The 19,085-nt window shown below is 37.2% G+C and overlaps 1 protein-coding gene across 1 annotated transcript in view; it reads left to right on the top strand.

Moving 5' to 3' along the window:
• Window positions 1–19,085, top strand: part of Ccdc73 (coiled-coil domain containing 73) — a 139,376-nt gene that overhangs the window by 52,256 nt on the left and 68,035 nt on the right. The window contains exons 7-9 of the mRNA XM_087655159.1: window positions 11,561–11,599; window positions 14,690–14,825; window positions 15,054–15,133. Coding sequence (XP_087511285.1) covers window positions 11,561–11,599; window positions 14,690–14,825; window positions 15,054–15,133 — 255 coding nt within the window. The remainder of the gene's footprint in view (window positions 1–11,560; window positions 11,600–14,689; window positions 14,826–15,053; window positions 15,134–19,085) is intronic.

Below are 19,085 nucleotides of genomic sequence, written 5' to 3' on the forward strand. Positions count from 1 at the left end.
ACTGACTCTCAGAGCCTGGTGAGCCAGGTGGAAATAGTGGCTATCCACCTGGACATCATTCCCTCCCTCCTAAAACCTGTCGATTGTCAACAGATTAACAGTATATGGGTGGCCCTGGAGTTCTTCTCTGTCCCATAACTGATTGTTAGGAGAGCCTGGGGATCTAGTGCCAGTGTGCACAGCTGATGAGTTGATAGTTGCTTTAGCGGTGTCCTGCTTGCAAGATGGGATCTCACAGCTTCTCTCCCGATCCTCCAGCTCTTATTTTCTGCCTCATTTTCTGAAAAGTTCTCTGTACCTTAAGGGGCTTTCTGTGGGTATAAACATAGATGTTTAGGGAGTGGCTTGATGTTAGTTCAGCTACACAAGTTCTGCATATTTCATTCAAATAAACCTCTCATCTGTGCCAAGAGCTTCAACTAGTTTTTCTTTGCTGTCTATCTGTCTGTCTGTCCATTGTCTCACTATGTAGACCAGGCTGGCCTCAAACTCACAGAGATCTGCCTCCTTCTCCGTCCAGAGAACTGAAATTAACAGCATGCACCACCATGCCTGCCTTGATTTGGGTTTTTAATTTGTCCCTTTGTTTAATTATTGCCATGAATAAGTTTATATTTTTATGGCTTTGGGAATTTAAGTATGTCACCTGTACTATGTCACTATCAAGACGAAACATGTCCCTAGACCTAGGACATAGGTCTAGGGCATAGGAGAGGGCATTACCACTCCAAGTTACCACTCACTCATGTTTTATTCTGTCTATATATTCAATTTTATGTTAGATCTTAATGTTGTAAATTTATCTTTATAGCACACCATGAGATATTTATCATATTCCATATTTTCCAAATCGCTACACAGTTGTATTAGGTCTATTCAGAGTCTCTTCAAGGTATTAGGCAATTTTTATTTTGGACTTCCTTTGTTACTTTGCGATAACAAAGTATAGAAAAATTAAATACAAAATGTTGGTAAACTTTAAGACAAAAGAAACATTCAATAAAAAGAAGAGAAAATAGAAACCACAAACACTAAAGCTATTATAAAAACATCCTTTCGGTCCTAATTTATATTTTAAATTTTTTTCTTTTTTTGGGGGAATATATTGAAAAAAGCATCATATTTTCAACAAGGAGTATACTAATTTTGACATAAGTAATTTATTCTCTTTAGATTGTTTTAGTTGTTTTCATATATACACCACCTAATTATCTGGAAAATGTAGAGTATTTTCAAAACAAAAGAAGTTCCTTCACGTGACTGACACTTGAATAGGTCTCAGGACATGTTTTGCCTTGGTGGTGACAGTACAGATGACATACTACACAACACCTGCTCTGTTACACACGTCGCATGGACAGAGTAGAGCAGGAAGGGTCACTTCAGTCCATCTCCCTGATCCCGACTTGAAAAAACTGAGGAGGGTTGGGGATTTAGCTCAGTGGTAGAGCGCTTGCCTAGGAAGCGCAAGGCCCTGGGTTCGATCCCCAGCTCCGAAAAAAAAAAAAAAAAAAAAAAAAAAGAAAAAACTGAGGTAAGGATTTGACACAGACCCACGCTGCAAAGGCCTGTTAATGCAGAGCAACTCCCCTGCCTCTTTACATTCTGGTTACTTAATGTCCTTCCTCTCTCTGTCCTTTCATAAGATTCTAATTACCAAAAATAATCAGATAGTGCCTTTTATTGTGGAGCTCATATCAAGGGGTTCTAACCACCAAATTTCAAAACAAGCTAAAGCAGAAAACCAAATGCCCAGAGAGAGAAAGAACAAAATTGTTTTCATTGTAATAGATTATTTATTTGAATACACTCCATTTCTGTATAAGCATGATACTTAGTTGATTTTAAAGAGAGGATTACTTAACAAATCAGACTTTCCTTATCAAAATGTTATTTTCAAAGGGCTAGATAATTTTCTGGATTAATGGTTTCTTATATTTCTTGATCTTTAAGTAAAATGAGGAAGTTGAACAATATTAGTATTTCCCAAACAAGATCATTTCTGTTGGGTAATAAGGTGTGTCCATTATTACTCTGTGTGGAAGGAGTACGTGAGAAGAGGAGTTGACTCTCTAGAAGCATGAACAGGAGATAGGTCGCCTGATCAACTGGATTGCAGCCAGGAGATAGGTGACTTCCATAGCTCTATTTCACTATTTTCTCACTAAATTTAAACTTACTAGTTTTATAGACAATAAGACACAAATCTGTCAGGTTTGAAGTCATATTTAATAAGTTTCTCTTTCTGCTATTGAAACTTAATGGTCTTAGGCCTCACGCAGACATATCAATGAAACATAACAGAATTCTTGGAGTTGTGAATATGTGTATGTATTGATCCATGGATAAGGCTTAGACATTTGAATAACATTTTATACAGAGGACAGAGGACATGTAGCACAAAAGGTCCTAGACTATACCCTCATCGATAAATGACCCTGGAGCAGTGGGGAATTCACTCTATCAGCACAGTGAAAGAAGCCACAGACAGGAAGAAAATATTACAGAAGGCATTTGTACTGCAGAGAGCTAGTCATTACATACAGAGATAGATATAGTAAAACCCAGTAAGAGAAAAGCAAGCAACCCAAATAAAAAAATACATCCCAGATCATCATAAAGCCTTACCAAAGATGCACAGAGACGTGGAATATACACGCCTGAGAAGATGGTCCACATTATATGCCATGGAGGAGCTCCAAAGTAAAGTATCACAAAGAACACTGGACGTTAATTGGAACAACCGAAATCCAGAACACAGATACCAGAAAGTGCTGTCAGGCATGGGTAGCAACTGGAATGTTCATTGCTGCGGAGATAGTTTGACCATTTCTTACAAAATTAAATATTTTTTAAAAATATCAGGAGAAAAAATAGCACGGAACACTTTTTACCATAGAGGAAGTATTCTGTGTGGTGCTGTTTGCCCAGCCCACAGACTGTTCAAGAGTGAGTCCTGTGATAAACCGTGGACTTCAAGTGATAATGTGTCATTGTAGGTTCAGTAATTGTAACAGGCACATAATTTGTGTGTGGGAGGGGAGGAGAGGAGAGAAGGGAAGGAGAGAAAGAGATGTTAATAGTTGGGGGGCTGCTCATGTGTAAGAGCACAAAATCTATGGGATATTGTACTTTTCTCTGAATTATGCTATGAAACTGAATATAATATATATATATTCTAAATCTTTAAGAAGAGACATATAGCTTTCTTAGTGGAATTATAATAATTCTTATTACCAAAATATTTACCACCCTCCCAATTTTATATAATTCAAAGTGTTTTTGAGATATGAAATTAATATTTGTGATTTTAAAAAAGTAAGCTGTGAAGACTTTACGTTTTACCTTCCCCAATAAGCTCCATCTTTTCTCCTTTCCATGTTCTTAGATACATTTTGAATCCTCTTGGTCTATCTCACATGCCTTTGTGCTCTCACTCTCTTCCTCTCTGTGGGCTTGCCATATCTTATGCAGTTTCTTTACATTTATCTTCTAGTTCACTAATTTTTCAACTATGTTTTATTTGTCATATAACTTACCCATTAAGTTTTTCATTTTATAACTGCATTTCTGTTTTATGGAGGTTCAATTTGGTGCACTTTCAAATCTCCCTTTTTTATAGTGTCTTATACTTTTCTCATGCTTTTTACTTTATCTTTTATGTCTTTAATCATATAAAAATAATTTTATATCTTTGAGATTTTTATCTCTTATCTCTAATTATTGGGGGTTAAGGCTTCCTGTTTGCGTGTCTGCCTGCTGAGTTTTCCTCTTGGAGGTCCTTGTTTTTGATGTGGCTCATAAATTTTAACTTGCTAGCCCTCTTCACAGGAAGTACATTTTCTGGTGAAATTATGTCATATAACTTTTCCTACAGAATTCATTTATGATACTTTCTTTTTTTCTGAATCTTAAAATGTCAGTGATAATCCCCTGGTTGTGTATACATTCAGGCAGTGTGGCCTGGGTCTTTCTATGCTTAGTGCTACAAGTTTAGGGTTTCAGTTTGCCGTGGGATAACGTTTATTTTGCAATAGAAATATAATAAAAAAAACAAGCTTCCTTGTGTTGGCATAACTGAATGTTTTTTTTGCAATTAAGAGTAGCTCATTGCACAGTGTACTGGGCTACAGAGGATATTTTTCATACAGTATATGATATCCTAGCCTATCTGCCATGCCTCCCTCTCCTCTCTTAGTTCTCTTTATTTCCTGTTAGTTGTTCATGTTCACCTTGTTTCACATCTTTCCTGTCATATATACTTGTGATTTTATGTGTCTCTATAAAACCCGTGAACCAAAAATGAAAGGAAACCTGTGATATTTGTCTTTCTGAGACTGATTTAGTTTACTTAATATGATCATCTCCAGTTGTGTCAATTTTCTTGCAAACCATATTAATTTAATTTTTTATAGGTAAAGTCTCCACTTTTTTTATTTCAAGATACTTTATTTTCTTTTTTTTTTTTTTTTTTTTTTTTTGGTTCTTTTTTTTTCCGGAGCTGGGGACCGAACCCAGGGCCTTGCGCTTCCTAGGTAAGCGCTCTACCACTGAGCTAAATCCCCAGCCCCGATACTTTATTTTCAAAATGGGTCACAACATAAGCTTTTGGCCCATTCTGCCAATGCACAAGCTACAAATGCTTGCTCAGCAGCTCAGGGGCACTCATTAGTATCATGTCTGAAAAGTGAATAGAAGTCCATATAAAATATTCAAAGTTTCCATAGGAACACAGTGTGACCTCCACCTCCTAGCCTTTCATATTGCATTGCTGCCAACCCTACTCTTACAAAGACATTGCAAACTAGCAGTGATTAAGTTAAATGGTCCCCAAATGCTGTAACTCAAGCTAAACTTGCAGGTAAGAGCTACAAGAATGGCATCTGCACATTGATACTGGCAGAAGCACAGGCTGTAGGGTGACAATCCATCCTGCTCTCCTGGGCACAAGACATGGGCAGAGTGCCAACATCCTGCTCCTTCATTTCTGGCGGGAAGCCATGGCTCTGGATCTGCTTCATGAGTTGCCATATTGGCAGTGGCATTACATAGTAGATATTTGGCCTCTGGAACCCTTTGAAAGTAGAAGCAGCAGTTTTTTTTGTTTTTTTTTTTTTGTTTTTTTTTTTATTAACTTGAGTATTTCTTATATACATTTCGAGTGTTATTCCCTTTCCCGGTATCCGGGCAAACATCCCCCTCCCCCCTCCCCTTCCTTATGGGTGTTCCCTTCCCAACCCTCCCCCCATTGCCGCCCTCCCCCCACCAGTCTAGTTCACTGGGGGTTCAGTCTTAGCAGGACCCAAGGCTTCTCCTTCCACTGGTGCTCTTACTAGGATATTCATTGCTACCTATGAGGTCAGAGTCCAGGGTCAGTCCATGTATAGTGTTTAGGTAGTGGCTTAGTCCCTGGAAGCTCTGGTTGCTTGGCATTGTTGTTCATAAGGGGTCTCAAGCCCCTTCAAGCTCTTCCAGTTCTTTCTCTGATTCCTTCAACGGGGGTCCTATTCTCAGTTCAGTGGTTTGCTGTTGGCATTCGCCTCTGTATTTGCTGTATTCTGGCTGTGTCTCTCAGGAGCGATCTACATCCGGCTCCTGTCGGTCTGCACTCCTTTGCTTCATCCATCTTGTCTAATTGGATGGCTGTATATGTATGGGCCACATGTGGGGCAGGCTCTGAATGGGTGTTCCTTCAGTCTCTGTTTTAATCTTTGCCTCTCTCTTCCCTGCCAAGGGTATTCTTGTTCCCCTTTTAAAGAAGGAGTGAAGCATTCACATTTTGATCATCCGTCTTGAGTTTCATTTGTTCTAGGTATCTAGGGTAATTCAAGCATTTGGGCTAATAGCCACTTATCAATGAGTGCATACCATGTATGTCTTTCTGTGATTGGGTTAGCTCACTCAGGATGATATTTTCCAGTTCCAACCATTTGCCTACGAATTTCATAAAGTCATTGTTTTTGATAGCCGAGTAATATTCCATTGTGTAGATGTACCACATTTTCTGTATCCATTCCTCTGTTGAAGGGCATCTGGGTTCTTTCCAGCTCTGGCTATCATAAATAAGGCTGCAATGAACATAGTGGAGCACGTGTCTTTTTTATATGTTGGGGCATCTTTTGGGTATACGCCCAAGAGAGGTATAGCTGGATCCTCAGGCAGTTCAATGTCCAATTTTCTGAGGATCCTCCAGACTGATTCCAGAATGGTTGTACCAGTTTGCAATCCCACCAACAATGGAGGAGTGTTCCTCTTTCTCCACATCCTCGCCAGCATCTGTTGTCCCCTGAGTTTTTGATCATAGCCATTCTCACTGGTGTGAGGTGAAATCTCAGGGTTGTTTTGATTTGCATTTCCCTTATGACTAACGATGTTGAACATTTCTTTAGGTGTTTCTCAGCCATTTGGCATTCCTCAGCTGTGAATTCTTTGTTTAGCTCTGAACCCCATTTTTTAATAGGGTTATTTGTTTCCCTGCGGTCTAACTTCTTGAGTTCTTTGTATATATTGGATATAAGGCCTACTTGGTCATGGTGGATGATTGTTTTGATGTGCTCTTGGATTCGGTTTGCCAGAATTTTGTTGAGTATTTTGCGTCGATATTCATAAGGGAAATTGGTCTGAAGTTCTCTTTCTTTGTTGTGTCTTTGTGTGGTTTAGGTATAAGAGTAATTGTGGCTTCATAGAAGGTATTCGGTAGTGATCCATCTGTTTCAGTTTTGTGGAATAGTTTGGATAATATTGGTATGAGGTCTTCTATGAAGGTTTGATAGAATTCTGCACTAAACCCTTCTGGACCTGGGCTCTTTTTGGTTGGGAGACCTTTAATGACTGCTTCTATTTCCTTAGGAGTTATGGGGTTGTTTAACTGGTTTATCTGTTCCTGATTTAACTTCGGTACCTGGTATCTGTCTAGGAAATTGTCCATTTCCTGCAGATTTTCAAGTTTTGTTGAATATAGGCTTTTATAGTAAGATCTGATGATTTTTTGAATTTCCTCTGAATCTGTTGTTATGTCTCCCTTTTCATTTCTGATTTTGTTAATTTGGACACACTCTCTGTGTCCTCTCGTTAGTCTGGCTAAGGGTTTATCTATCTTGTTGATTTTCTCAAAGAACCAACTTTTGGTTTTGTTGATTCTTTCTATGGTCCTTTTTGTTTCTACTTGGTTGATTTCAGCTCTGAGTTTGATTATTTCCTGCCTTCTACTCCTCCTGGGTGTATTTGCTTCTTTTTGTTCTAGAGCTTTTAGGTGTGCTGTCAAGCTGCTGACATATGCTCTTTCCTGTTTCTTTCTGCAGGCACTCAGCGCTATGAGTTTTCCTCTTAGCACAGCTTTCATTGTGTCCCATAAGTTTGGGTATGTTGTACCTTCATTTTCATTAAATTCTAAAAAGTCTTTAATTTCTTTCTTTATTTCTTCCTTGACCAGGTTATCATTGAGTAGAGTATTGTTCAATTTCCAAGTATATGTGGGCATTCTTCCTTGATTGTTATTGAAGACCAGTTTTAGGCCGTGGTGGTCCGATAGCACGCATGGGATTATTTCTATCTTTCTGTACCTGTTGAGGCCCGTTTTTTGACCAATTATATGGTCAATTTTGGAGAAAGTACCATGAGGAGCTGAGAAGAAGGTATATCCTTTTGCTTTAGGATAGAATGTTCTATAAATATCCGTTAAGTCCATTTGGCTCATGACTTCTCTTAGTCTGTCTACATCTCTGTTTAATTTCTGTTTCCATGATCTGTCCATTGATGAGAGTGGGGTGTTGAAATCTCCCACTATTATTGTGTGAGGTGCAATGTGTGTTTTGAGCTTTAGTAAGGTTTCTTTTACGTATGTAGGTGCCCTTGTATTTGGGGCATAGATATTTAGGATTGAGAGTTCATCTTGGTGGATTTTTCCTTTGATGAATATGAAGTGTCCTTCCTTATCTTTTTTGATGAATTTTAGTTGAAAATTGATTTTATTTGATATTAGAATGGCTACTCCAGCTTGCTTCTTCTGACCATTTGCTTGGAAGATTGTTTTCCAGCCTTTCACTCTGAGGTAATGTCTGTCTTTGTCTCTGAGGTGTGTTTCCTGTAGGCAGCAGAATGCAGGGTCCTCGTTGCGTATCCAGTTTGTTAATCTATGTCTTTTTATTGGGGAGTTGAGGCCATTGATGTTGAGAGATATTAAGGAATAGTGATTATTGCTTCCCGTTATATTCATATTTGGATGTGAGGTTATGTTTGTGGAAGCAGCAGTTCTTTATCCAGTCCTTTGTTGGCAGACACCTGGCTTCATTCCATAACTTAGTGAACATGGGGTTGCCGCATAAACATTGATTTGCAAGTATCTCTGTGGGATGTTTATGTGGGTCTTTCAGGGTAAATACCCAGGGTAAATATACAGTGGGGTCATATGGTAGATACTGATTCCATAGTATCTGGATTAGTAAACATTCATATACATAGTTCTTATCCTTTGTTCTTATCTTTGGTGTGTGTGTGTGTCTGAGTGTGTGTGTGTGTGTTTAGACAGCGTCTCATTGTGTAACTCTGGCTGGGTTGGAACTTACCATGTACACAAGGTGGTACATGACTTCACTGAGATCTGTTTCCTTCTGTCTTCTGAGTGAGTAGATTAATGATGTGCACCATCATGCCTGGAATTGTTTGTTTTCTAAATAACTGCCATTCTGGCTGGAGTGGGATGATATACTTTTGTGTTTCCAATAGTTAGCAAGATTGAACATTTTTATATTTTATTGGCCATCTGTACTTCATCTTTTAAGAACAAATTGTTAATCTTATTAACAAATATTTATTGAGTAGGTGATTTGATTTTTTGATAGTTTTTTGAGTTCTTTGTATAGTCTAGATGTTAGTCCTTTTAAAGATACATACCTAGCAAAGATTTTCTCCCATTTTATAGGCTGTCTCTGAATTCAGTTAATTGTTTCCTTTGCTGTGTAGAGATGCTTTAACTTTGTGGGACCCTATCTGTCAGTAGAGATGCAGACTGGTTTTGTGCTTTAGTACACACTGTGTTGCCTCCTGGTGTTTTGCCCTAGGCTGAGGATTTAAGTGTGCCAATTATCCAGGAGAAAGTATACTGTTGCTTTATGGATAGAGAGGTAACTTTCAGTCTTACATATGCCACATTTTATTTATATATTATTTTATTTATATTTAGTTTGGGTTTCAATATTATTCAGAAACAGATACACTTATGTTTGCTAAAAATACATATCATCTTTTAATGACAACCTTAAAAATTTTACTTTGTATTCTCTAATAGTTTTATACATGTAAATAAATAATTTTAGACATTATGCTTTTTTGTATAATTTACATAGTTCTCAAGCATGAACTTTGCAGATGACAGCATCATGTTGTAATGTCATGCAGAGTAAATGTATGCTTTCACTATTTGTATGAATGGCTGGCTGGTTACAATAACATACATTCCCAGCATCGTCTCTGTTCACTGCTTGGGCTGACTTAAATCAGAGAGAGCCTTTACAACAGCAATCAGCCTATTTGCTTGAAGCTCCTTATGAATTTGCAAAAATATAATCCCTACCCCAAATTACCGGACTCACAGAGATTTTCATTTTACCATCTCTCAGGTTATTTTTGTCTGTTTTTCCTTTTTCCTTTTTCCACATGAGCTTTCTGGTTCTTTGAAACGGAGAAACAAAAAGAGGTTATTGACCATGTTAAGCACTTTGAACTTGTTGAAATATTCTTTCTTCTATTTCAAGCCTTTAGTCAAAAGGTACTGTTTCAGGAAGGTCTTTCCTGACCATACAATGAAATTGCTTTTCCTGATTATTCTTCTTTATTACTTATCAATATTTAAAATGTCGTGTTAACTTACATATATTACTTAATTATTTCTTCCTCACAGTAAAAGTGGGCAAGCTTTTCCTGGGTCCACTGTTATTACACTAATACCTACATTAATACACTTTCCTGACAGGGGGCAAGCATTCTCTAGATCCTGAAGAAGTGACTTACACATAACGTATTCTGTTGAGGTCATAGCAGCTGACTAAGGCATTTGTTTCATAGACAATGTGAAGCAGTTATCTTATTTTTCTTAAAGTTTAACAAATGTTAAGTATATTGAAGAAAATGAGAATTCACACATGGCTGGTTAGAGTTTAACTTGGTCAGCTATTCTGGAGGGATAAGTAACATTTTTTAAAAAATATATCCAGTGTGAGCTGGCCTGCCAGAAAAATATGAAAAAAAAAACAAAATAAAAAACAAACAAACAAAAAAAAACCAGGGTGATACTTGGTTAAGGGAAGGCTCAGAGATGAAGGACTTCTGCTTCTGACTGAAAACAGAGAACCAGTGTGCACATCATCTCTAGCCCCAGGGATTTGGAGATCATGCAGCAGAAGCAGAAAAAGGCAAATGAAGAAGACGTGAAACGCCTGTCACTCTGTGTCCTTCACCTGTGTTCTGGAAGCAGGCCCAGCCTCCAGCAGTTCCTTCCTGTAGAGCTCACAGTCCCAGCCCTGATGGACTCCCTCTGCCCTGAGACTGCAGTGGCTCCCTTTTGTGTTCCTCCCTTTCAAGTAGCTTCTCTGTCTCTCAGTATTCCTAGGAGTGAGGGGCTGACCCCTTCTGAGTCCAAAGTACACAGGTAAACAAGTAGAAGCCCTTAAAGGGGAAACACACAAAAAGTAGCTTTGTAATTTTTTTAATAACAAACTTAAGGAATTATGCTTTTTGAAATGTATTCTACTAAAATAATTAACTATAAAATTCAAATATAAGCATATTACAGAATAATTCAGAATACTAAAAATCTGAAAACTAGGCAAACTACAAACCTGAGAGGGAATAGGTAAACTCTAGTGAAGTTAAATGTTGGCATACTATGTTGTATATAACAGTGACAAGCTGTAAGAGTCTCATAGAATAGGACATAGATTGCTATTATATCATATCAAATTCACCAAAGCTCTGAAAGTACTAGAGTATTTAGGATTCAGTGAGGCTTGAGGTTTTTTTTTTTAACTCAATAATTTTTGTCTTTTGTTTATTTGTACTTTCCTATTTCTTCTAATGAACAGTGAATGTCAAATGTCAAACACTACCAGGTGCTGTCTATCACATTTTTAAAAGTAGTCATTCTTTATCATAGTGTAGTACTTATACTTACTGTTCTTCTACTGCTACTGCACCAGAAAAGACACCCTTACAGCCAGGGATCTGTTCCATTTGTGTTGTATCCCAGGAACATATGTAGCGATAGTAGGCCTGTAAATATATGTTAACAGGGGCGAGGGATGTATTTTTTGAGACAGGATCTCAACTGTGTAACGGAGACTGGTCTTGGTCTTTCTGCCAAGAGCTGTATTTATAGTCACACGACACCATACTGGCTTAAATGCACTAGTGTTGTAAGAAAGAGAGCTGCTGTTGAAAAAACAAAACCAAACAACTAAATACTGTAATAAGACATAAAGGCCACAGTTGGTAGCAAGCAGTTTTGATGTCAAAAGAAATTTATAGTAAAGAATTTTAATAGAAAATTTTCTCCATTTTTTTCAAGGTTTCTCAATATTCTTTACAGAAGAAAGTGAGTGAAATGGTAAGAAAATCACACTTTTTTACAACCTAGGACAGTACACAAGATCGATGGTAGTGTTGTAATGTAATTTGAGACTTTTAGTTATAAAGTAGAATAGTTGCTTCTAGATAGTGTTACAGTTTAAAGACTGCCACAATTTCAAAGACATTAGAGCTTAGATAAGTTTTATAAATTTATTTGCAGATTTCTTAGTGCTTACATATTATAGAATAAAGATATGTGGCAACGTTCATCCTTTGTTACTCTACATTTAGTATATGGTACTTGTTATTGTTAAGTATTGCTGTTATTTTTATTTCTGTGCACTTAAAAATTAGTATTTATTTTTCATAATAATATCTCATGGAATACTTATTTTGATGTTTCCCCTTGAGGCTGTATTTGATTCAGCAAGGTGTGTGTGTGTGTGTGTGTGTGTGTGTGTGTGTGTGTGTGTGTATGTGTGTGTGTGTGTGTTTATTTGAACAGAATTGTCACTGTATCTACTTAAATGTTCAGAAGGCTTCTTGGCTGGGCTTATGCTAGTCTAGTCTTCATTCTTTGGAATAAACTGTAAAGCAAGTAAAATTAATTTTTGCGTATACTTTTCTACCACATAGATAGTAAATGAAGATCATTGCTATAACATTGAACACTGTATTAAATATTTTGCTTCTTGAAAATGTTTTGAGGTGTTAAAAATGAAAGAGCTCATAGAAAGATTGTTAGGCTTGATTGAATAAAAGATGTGTAGGTTCTGTTGCTACTCAGCTGGAGAGAATAAAGATAATATTGTCGGACGATTTTAAAGTGATTTTAATTAAGAAGCTGAAAAACTAGATTCCAGCTTAGCTGTAAGTACCATGACATTTGTGCTGAAAGTCATCTTCAACGCTACAGTGGTTTTACACAAAATATAGAGAAATTGAATAAAGTGCCCTTCGACCTGGGAGATAAGGCTACAAGTGAAGGTTCAAAGGCCATAGAAAATGTATTTTATTTTATTCCAGCTCAAAATTTCATTAAACAGATACTCATAATCTTAAAAAACATGGAAATATCTCCAAGTTTTTTGTTAGTGAGTGATAAGTCATATTTTTCCTGAAAGTCGAAAGCATTATATTACTTGTCATTAAAATTATTTTATATATTGAATATTTTTAGTATTTTAATGTCCATTCAGGAGCAATATTTTTATAACAGTTAAAAATTTTGTATTTTCCAAACATTGTTATGCATTTGTCATATAATTCTTAGTTTATTATTGTTATTAAATAATTTTTATGACTTTTTAAAATTCAAACTTACTCTTCCTTTATGAGAGCAGTACACTGTCGTCTGTCCTCTTTAGCACAGGTGACAAGACAGATATCCCAGTAGTGTCCAGACAGAACTTGCACAACAGCAGTGTCCTAAAACAAATAATTGTAAAATAGTATTGAGAAAGTTTAAGGATGTCCATGACTCCCTAAAGGTGAGCACTTAAGTCCTAGCAAATGCCAGTCTACGGGAGTTCAAGAAATTGACTTCCTTGTAAAGGTGGATTGTAAAGATAGAGATTTGTCCCTATAGAAATGAACACATTATGAATCAAAATACTTTTTGTGTGTTTCACCTTGGAAAAATAATCGTCACTACTAATAAGAATGTAGCAAGAAACACTGAGTGGAGAGCAAATTTGGAACATGAAATTAACCATTACTGCAAGTTGGTCACTCGAGAAAATCCTATTCAGTGGTACCAAGTAACTGATATTGTGCATAATTAAAGTCACAGATAACTGTTATGACGGTAACTACTGTCTGATTAATGGAATAAAACATGACCTTTAAGCCATGTTTGGCTTCCATTTTGTATATTATTCTTTAAGGAAAGACTTAGAGGAAAGATGTCTTTGTCAAATTAAAACAGAGTTTCACTGTTGAAGGTTTTGATGTACTTCAGAGTGACAACATGTTTTCTTTCAGAATAAAATGTTTGTAGTTTATATTGTTGGCCTGTATATATTTGTGCCTATGTGCGCATGCTTCCTGCTCACAGGTTCAAATGGCCACAAATGGCTCAGAGTTATAGGTGCCTGTGGGATTAGACATTTTAATAGTATTTATTTATCATGCCACTGAAGAAGTTGCAGTATCTAAAACGTAGAATTATATCATGTAAATCAATGAAACTTGGTTTTCCTTGGACTCTACTTTGGCTTCAAGCAAAGGAATTTTGGAATAAGTATATTTCAGTGTAACACATATGGAGCCTTATGACTAGGGAGCGCCTGTGAAGGGACTCTCCAAACTTTGTTGTGTCTTTTACCAGGGAGGTCATTAACTTTCGTAGACATCAAGCACCTACTTCCTACTTTTTAACTGAAAGGTTAAGGAGACTGTTGTAGGGTCACAAGTTAATATGCAATAAACTGTCTTCTCCTAAAGATTATGCAACTGCGGATTCCAGGTGAAAATTCTCTTGACTTGAAAACATTCTATTAGAATCCAGTGAAATTGTTCTTTAAATTTTTATTTATCTGCTAAAAGTTAGTGTAAATCTCTTTCTTAAGTGAGGAATGAATGATATTTAAATATGGTTCATTGTTTTCTAGTGTTTAGTAATTGCTAATAGTAACCTCTTAAGTCGATGTAAATTTATATAAATTTGTAGTTTAACTCCTCTGAGTAGGATACAACTTTTACCAACTATGTCTCCACTATTAGTACATTTTCTATAATATTAAGTTTCTTCCTGTCACTGCAAAGTGTTGTTCTTGTTGTTGTCATCCCATCTTTTATTGCATTCTTACTTCTTGTGTTGGGTGGGGTGGGTGGAGCATGTGCTCACCTAAGAGATCAGAGGGAAACTGACAGTTGATTCTTTCTTCCCACCATGTGGGTTCTGGAGATTGAAACCATTCACCATGGTGGTGGTAAGTGCCTTTACCTGCTGACTCATCTGTCGGGCTCCTTGTCATTCTATTTTAAAACTTTAATGATCGTATCTTCATAAATACATGTACCATGGCATGCACATGGAAGTCAGAGGACAGCTCTCAGAAGTTGTTATACATGTATGCATATGCTTATTTTATATGTATAACCTCAAAATTACTGTTCAAAATAGGAACAAAAGGCTCATTTACACCATCTAGCTAAAGAAGATTATCACAAGCAACTTAATGAAATTGAAAAATACTATGTTACAATAACAAATCAGTTTGGATTGGTGAGAGAGAATCATGTAAAGTTAGAACAAAATGGTAGGTGCTATCTTAAGATTTTTATGTGGGATATTTAAGTGGAATTCCTTATTAGTAGTAAATTGAACTTATCTGATACTAGTAATAGTGAATGGCAGTTTAATGAATATTAAATTAAGTTATAATTCTACATCACATTGGGTATATTCATGTCCATATTACTGATATATGATGCTGTCTTTGAAATGTTCAACTTACACAAACCATCTCTAATATTTTATGTTACAGTACAAGAAGCAATACAGTTAAACAAAAGACTCTCCACCTTAAATGAAAAACAGGAATCTGAAATTCACAGATTAAAGAAGGTATAATTGACATATTAAGCAAAAATAAAACCTATAGTCTAAGATCACTGGTCTTATAAGGTATTATGGAATATTATTAGAAAACAGTTGAGTTTTTTGTGAAAGTTAGCAAAATAGAAAGTTATAAGTGCGAAGTATGATTCTTGCAAATATAATGGATGAATTTTTTCAGTCCATTCAAAATACTATTTCTTCAACTTACCATCAGAGACATACATTCTTGGCAAAATAGAAATAGCCTATAAAAATTTACTATGTCAGTTTGATAGACAGTATGCTTGCTTTTTTCTTTCTTTCTTTTGTTCTTTTTCTTTAAGTAACTTGTGTGTACTAGGTAATTTGTGGGGCTGAATATGACTATGAAGAATATAAAACATTTCTACTTTAATAAAGTTTATAGTATGTTTTAATTTATTTTTCTTTTGATGTGATAAAATGTTCCTATAAAAGTGCCTTAAGGGGAAAGGTGGTTTATTTTGGCTCACAATTCCAGTTACTCTCAGTTACTCTTGGTAGGGAGGTCAAGGTGGTAGAAGTTTGAAACATTTGGTCACATCATATCTAAGATGAGAATCCAAGCAAGATGAAAGCTTGCTGTCACTCAGCTCCCTTTCTTCGCTTATACAATCATGGTTCCTAGCCAAGGGAATGGTGCCACTCACAGTAGACAGGTCTTCTTAACTTATTTAACCTATTTAAAATAATATCCCAAAGGGATAACCAGAGTTGTGTCTCCCAGATGATTCTAATTCTCATCAAATTGAGATCTTGGGGTCTCCATTACAACTTAGAATTCTCTCCTAGAGCATCATGTAATGGCTTCTGAGGACCACTTTGCAAGGACTCTTGACTCTGTCACACATTGCCTGGCCTCAGCACTGTCTGGAACCGTGGCTCCTTTGATTTTGTATCATTTAGGCCTACAGAATCAGTACTACTTGGATAATGCTGTCAAATGCTGCTGCCAGATGGAAATGTATCTTGTCCTCCATGGATCACAACTCTATCAGCTTCTGTGTGCTAACCCTTGGGAAACATTCTTCTAGGCAGTTGCTTTAGAAGAATAGGAAAATGAACACATTCTCTCAACAACATTTAGTATTTAGAAGGCAGCTTGCCCATTTAGCAAAATAATAGCAATATCATAAGGTCTGTGACCTCTCCAAATGTGTTTTTTATGGGCTTATAGTACCAGCTGTGACTTCCCTCTTCTGGAGTAGACCTCAACTCCAATCAGGAATGACTGGTTACTTCTGAAACAGACTAGCCACTGTTGCACCAGTGTGCACTCATTGCCTGGCCAGTTGGTAATGTTACATGCAGGGCAATACTGAGTAGTTTTATATCAACTTGTCACAATCTAGAGTCCTTTTAGAAGAGGGAATCTCAGTTGAGAAAATGCCCCACTACATTGATTGTGGGCAAGCATTTGCTAATTAATGATTGATGTGGGAGTGCCCAGCTCACTGTGCTGCCCCCGGGTTGGTGGTCCTGGGTGCTACAGGAAGATAGATTGAGCAAGCCAGTTTGCAGCACCTAACCATTGCCTCTGAATCCATTTCTGCCTCCGGGTTCCTGCCCTAACTTCCTTAGATGATGGAATACAAACTATAATGGGATAAATCCTTTCTTCCCCATGCTGCTTATGATCGTGGTGTTTTATCATAGCAATTGAATAAGACATCTCCCAGCATCCTGCATGCATCTTTTGGTACTTTGTAAGCTGGTCAGCAGAGAAGAGCATCCAGTCCAGTACATCCTATGACCTGCTGTGCTGACTAGTTTTATGTCAACTTAACACAAGCTAGAGTTAATCTGAGAGTATGAGTAACTTGGCTTGTGCCTTATTGAGGATCCTTTTCTGCTTGTGAGATCATTCTCTACAGTAAACCTAGGTATAGTTTCTACTCTCTTGCATTTTTTTCTGCTTGGTGTTCCTCTGTGGTTTCTACACTTAAGTTTGATATCTAACATTCATTTCAGTTATTAGTGCATCCATACTTGTTTTGTTCCTTTTCCCATTCTAGTACTGCCAGTATATATATGTGACGTCATTTGTAGTTGTTATAGTACCTTAATGTTCTTATTACTTTCTCTCCTTTCGTTATATTCTCTAGCTCACATGTATTTCTGAAGTTATGTCCAGACCATTAATGAGTCCAAAAGGAGGATTCTTCACGGTACTTCTTCCTGTGTCGAGAACGTCGAATTTCTATTTTTAAATTAAATGGTTTTAATAAAATATAATCTGAATACTGTTCTCCCTCTAGCTCCTTCCATTTCCCCCAATCCAAACACATTTTTTCTTTCATTAGACTATAAACAGATCTAAAAAAATCCCCAAATAAGATAAAACAAGTAAAAAACACAAACAACCCCCCCCCAAAAAACAAAAACAAAAACAAAAAGAGCCAGAGCCACAGATACTGAGAGAAATACACTTATACACACAGAAAACCCATAGGAACAAAATCAGAAACTGTAAAATATAGGCAAAATAGCTGTAAGGTTAAAAAGAAAATGCCCAGACAGAACACTGTGAGACAAAACAAAACAAAACAAAAAATAACCAAACAACAAACAAAAACTCACTCCCAAAACAAAAAAAAAAACACAAACAAGCAAACAACTCCAAAAATACCATTGAGTTTTTTTTTTTTTTATTAACTTGAGTATTTCTTATATACATTTCGAGTGTTATTCCCTTTCCCGGTTTCCGGGTAAACATCCCCCTCCCCCCCTCCCCTTTCTTGTGGGTGTTCCCATCCCCATCCTCCCCCCATTGCCGCCCTCCCCCCAACAATCTAGTTCACTGGGGGTTCAGTCTTAGCAGGACCCAGAGCTTCCCCTTCCACTGGTGCTCTTACTAGGATATTCATTGCTACCTATGAGGTCAGAGTCCAGGGTCAGTCCATGTATAGTCTTTAGGTAGTGGCTTAGTCCCTGGAAGCTCTGGTTGCTTGGCATTGTTGTTCATAAGGGGTCTCAAGCCCCTTCAAGCTCTTCCAGTTCTTTCTCTGATTCCTTCAACGGAGGTCCTATTCTCAGTTCAGTGGTTTGCTGCTGGCATTCGCCTCTGTGTTTGCTGTATTCTGGCTGTGTCTCTCAGGAGCGATCTACATCCAGCTCCTGTCGGTCTGCACTCCTTTGCTTCATCCATCTTGTCTAATTGGATGGCTGTATATGTATGGGCGACATGTGGGGCAGGCTCTGAATGGGTGTTCCTTCTGTGTCTGTTTTAATCTCTGCCTCTCTATTCCCTGCCAAGGGTATTCTTGTTCCCCTTTTAAAGAAGGAGTGAAGCATTCACATTTTGATCATCCGTCTTGAGTTTCATTTGTTCTAGGCATCTAGGGTAATTCAAGCATTTGGGCTAATAGCCACTTATCAATGAGTGCATACCATGTGTGTTTTTCTGTGATTGGGTTACCTCACTCAGGATGATATTTTCCAGTTCCAACCATTTGCCTACGAATTTCATAAAGTCATTGTTTTTGATAGCTGAGTAATATTCCATTGTGTAGATGTACCACATTTTCTGTATCCATTCCTCTGTTGAAGGGCATCTGGGTTCTTTCCAGCTTCTGGCTATTATAAATAAGGCTGCGATGAACATAGTGGAGCACGTGTCTTTTTTATATGTTGGGGCATCTTTTGGGTATATACCCAAGAGAGGTATAGTTGGATCCTCAGGCAGTTCAATGCCCAATTTTCTGAGGAACCTCCAGACTGATTTCCAGAATGGTTGTACCAGTCTGCAATCCCACCAACAATGGAGGAGTGTTCCTCTTTCTCCGCATCCTCACCAGCATCTGCTGTCACCTGAGTTTTTGATCTTAGCCATTCTCACTGGTGTGAGGTGAAATCTCAGGGTTGTTTTGATTTGCATTTCCCTTATGACTAAAGATGTTGAACATTTCTTTAGGTGTTTCTCAGCCATTCGGCATTCCTC

This window comes from Rattus norvegicus, chromosome 3, assembly GCF_021556685.1.
Source record: "Rattus norvegicus strain SHRSP/BbbUtx chromosome 3, alternate assembly SHRSP_T2T, whole genome shotgun sequence".
Taxonomy (NCBI): Eukaryota; Metazoa; Chordata; class Mammalia; order Rodentia; family Muridae; genus Rattus; species Rattus norvegicus.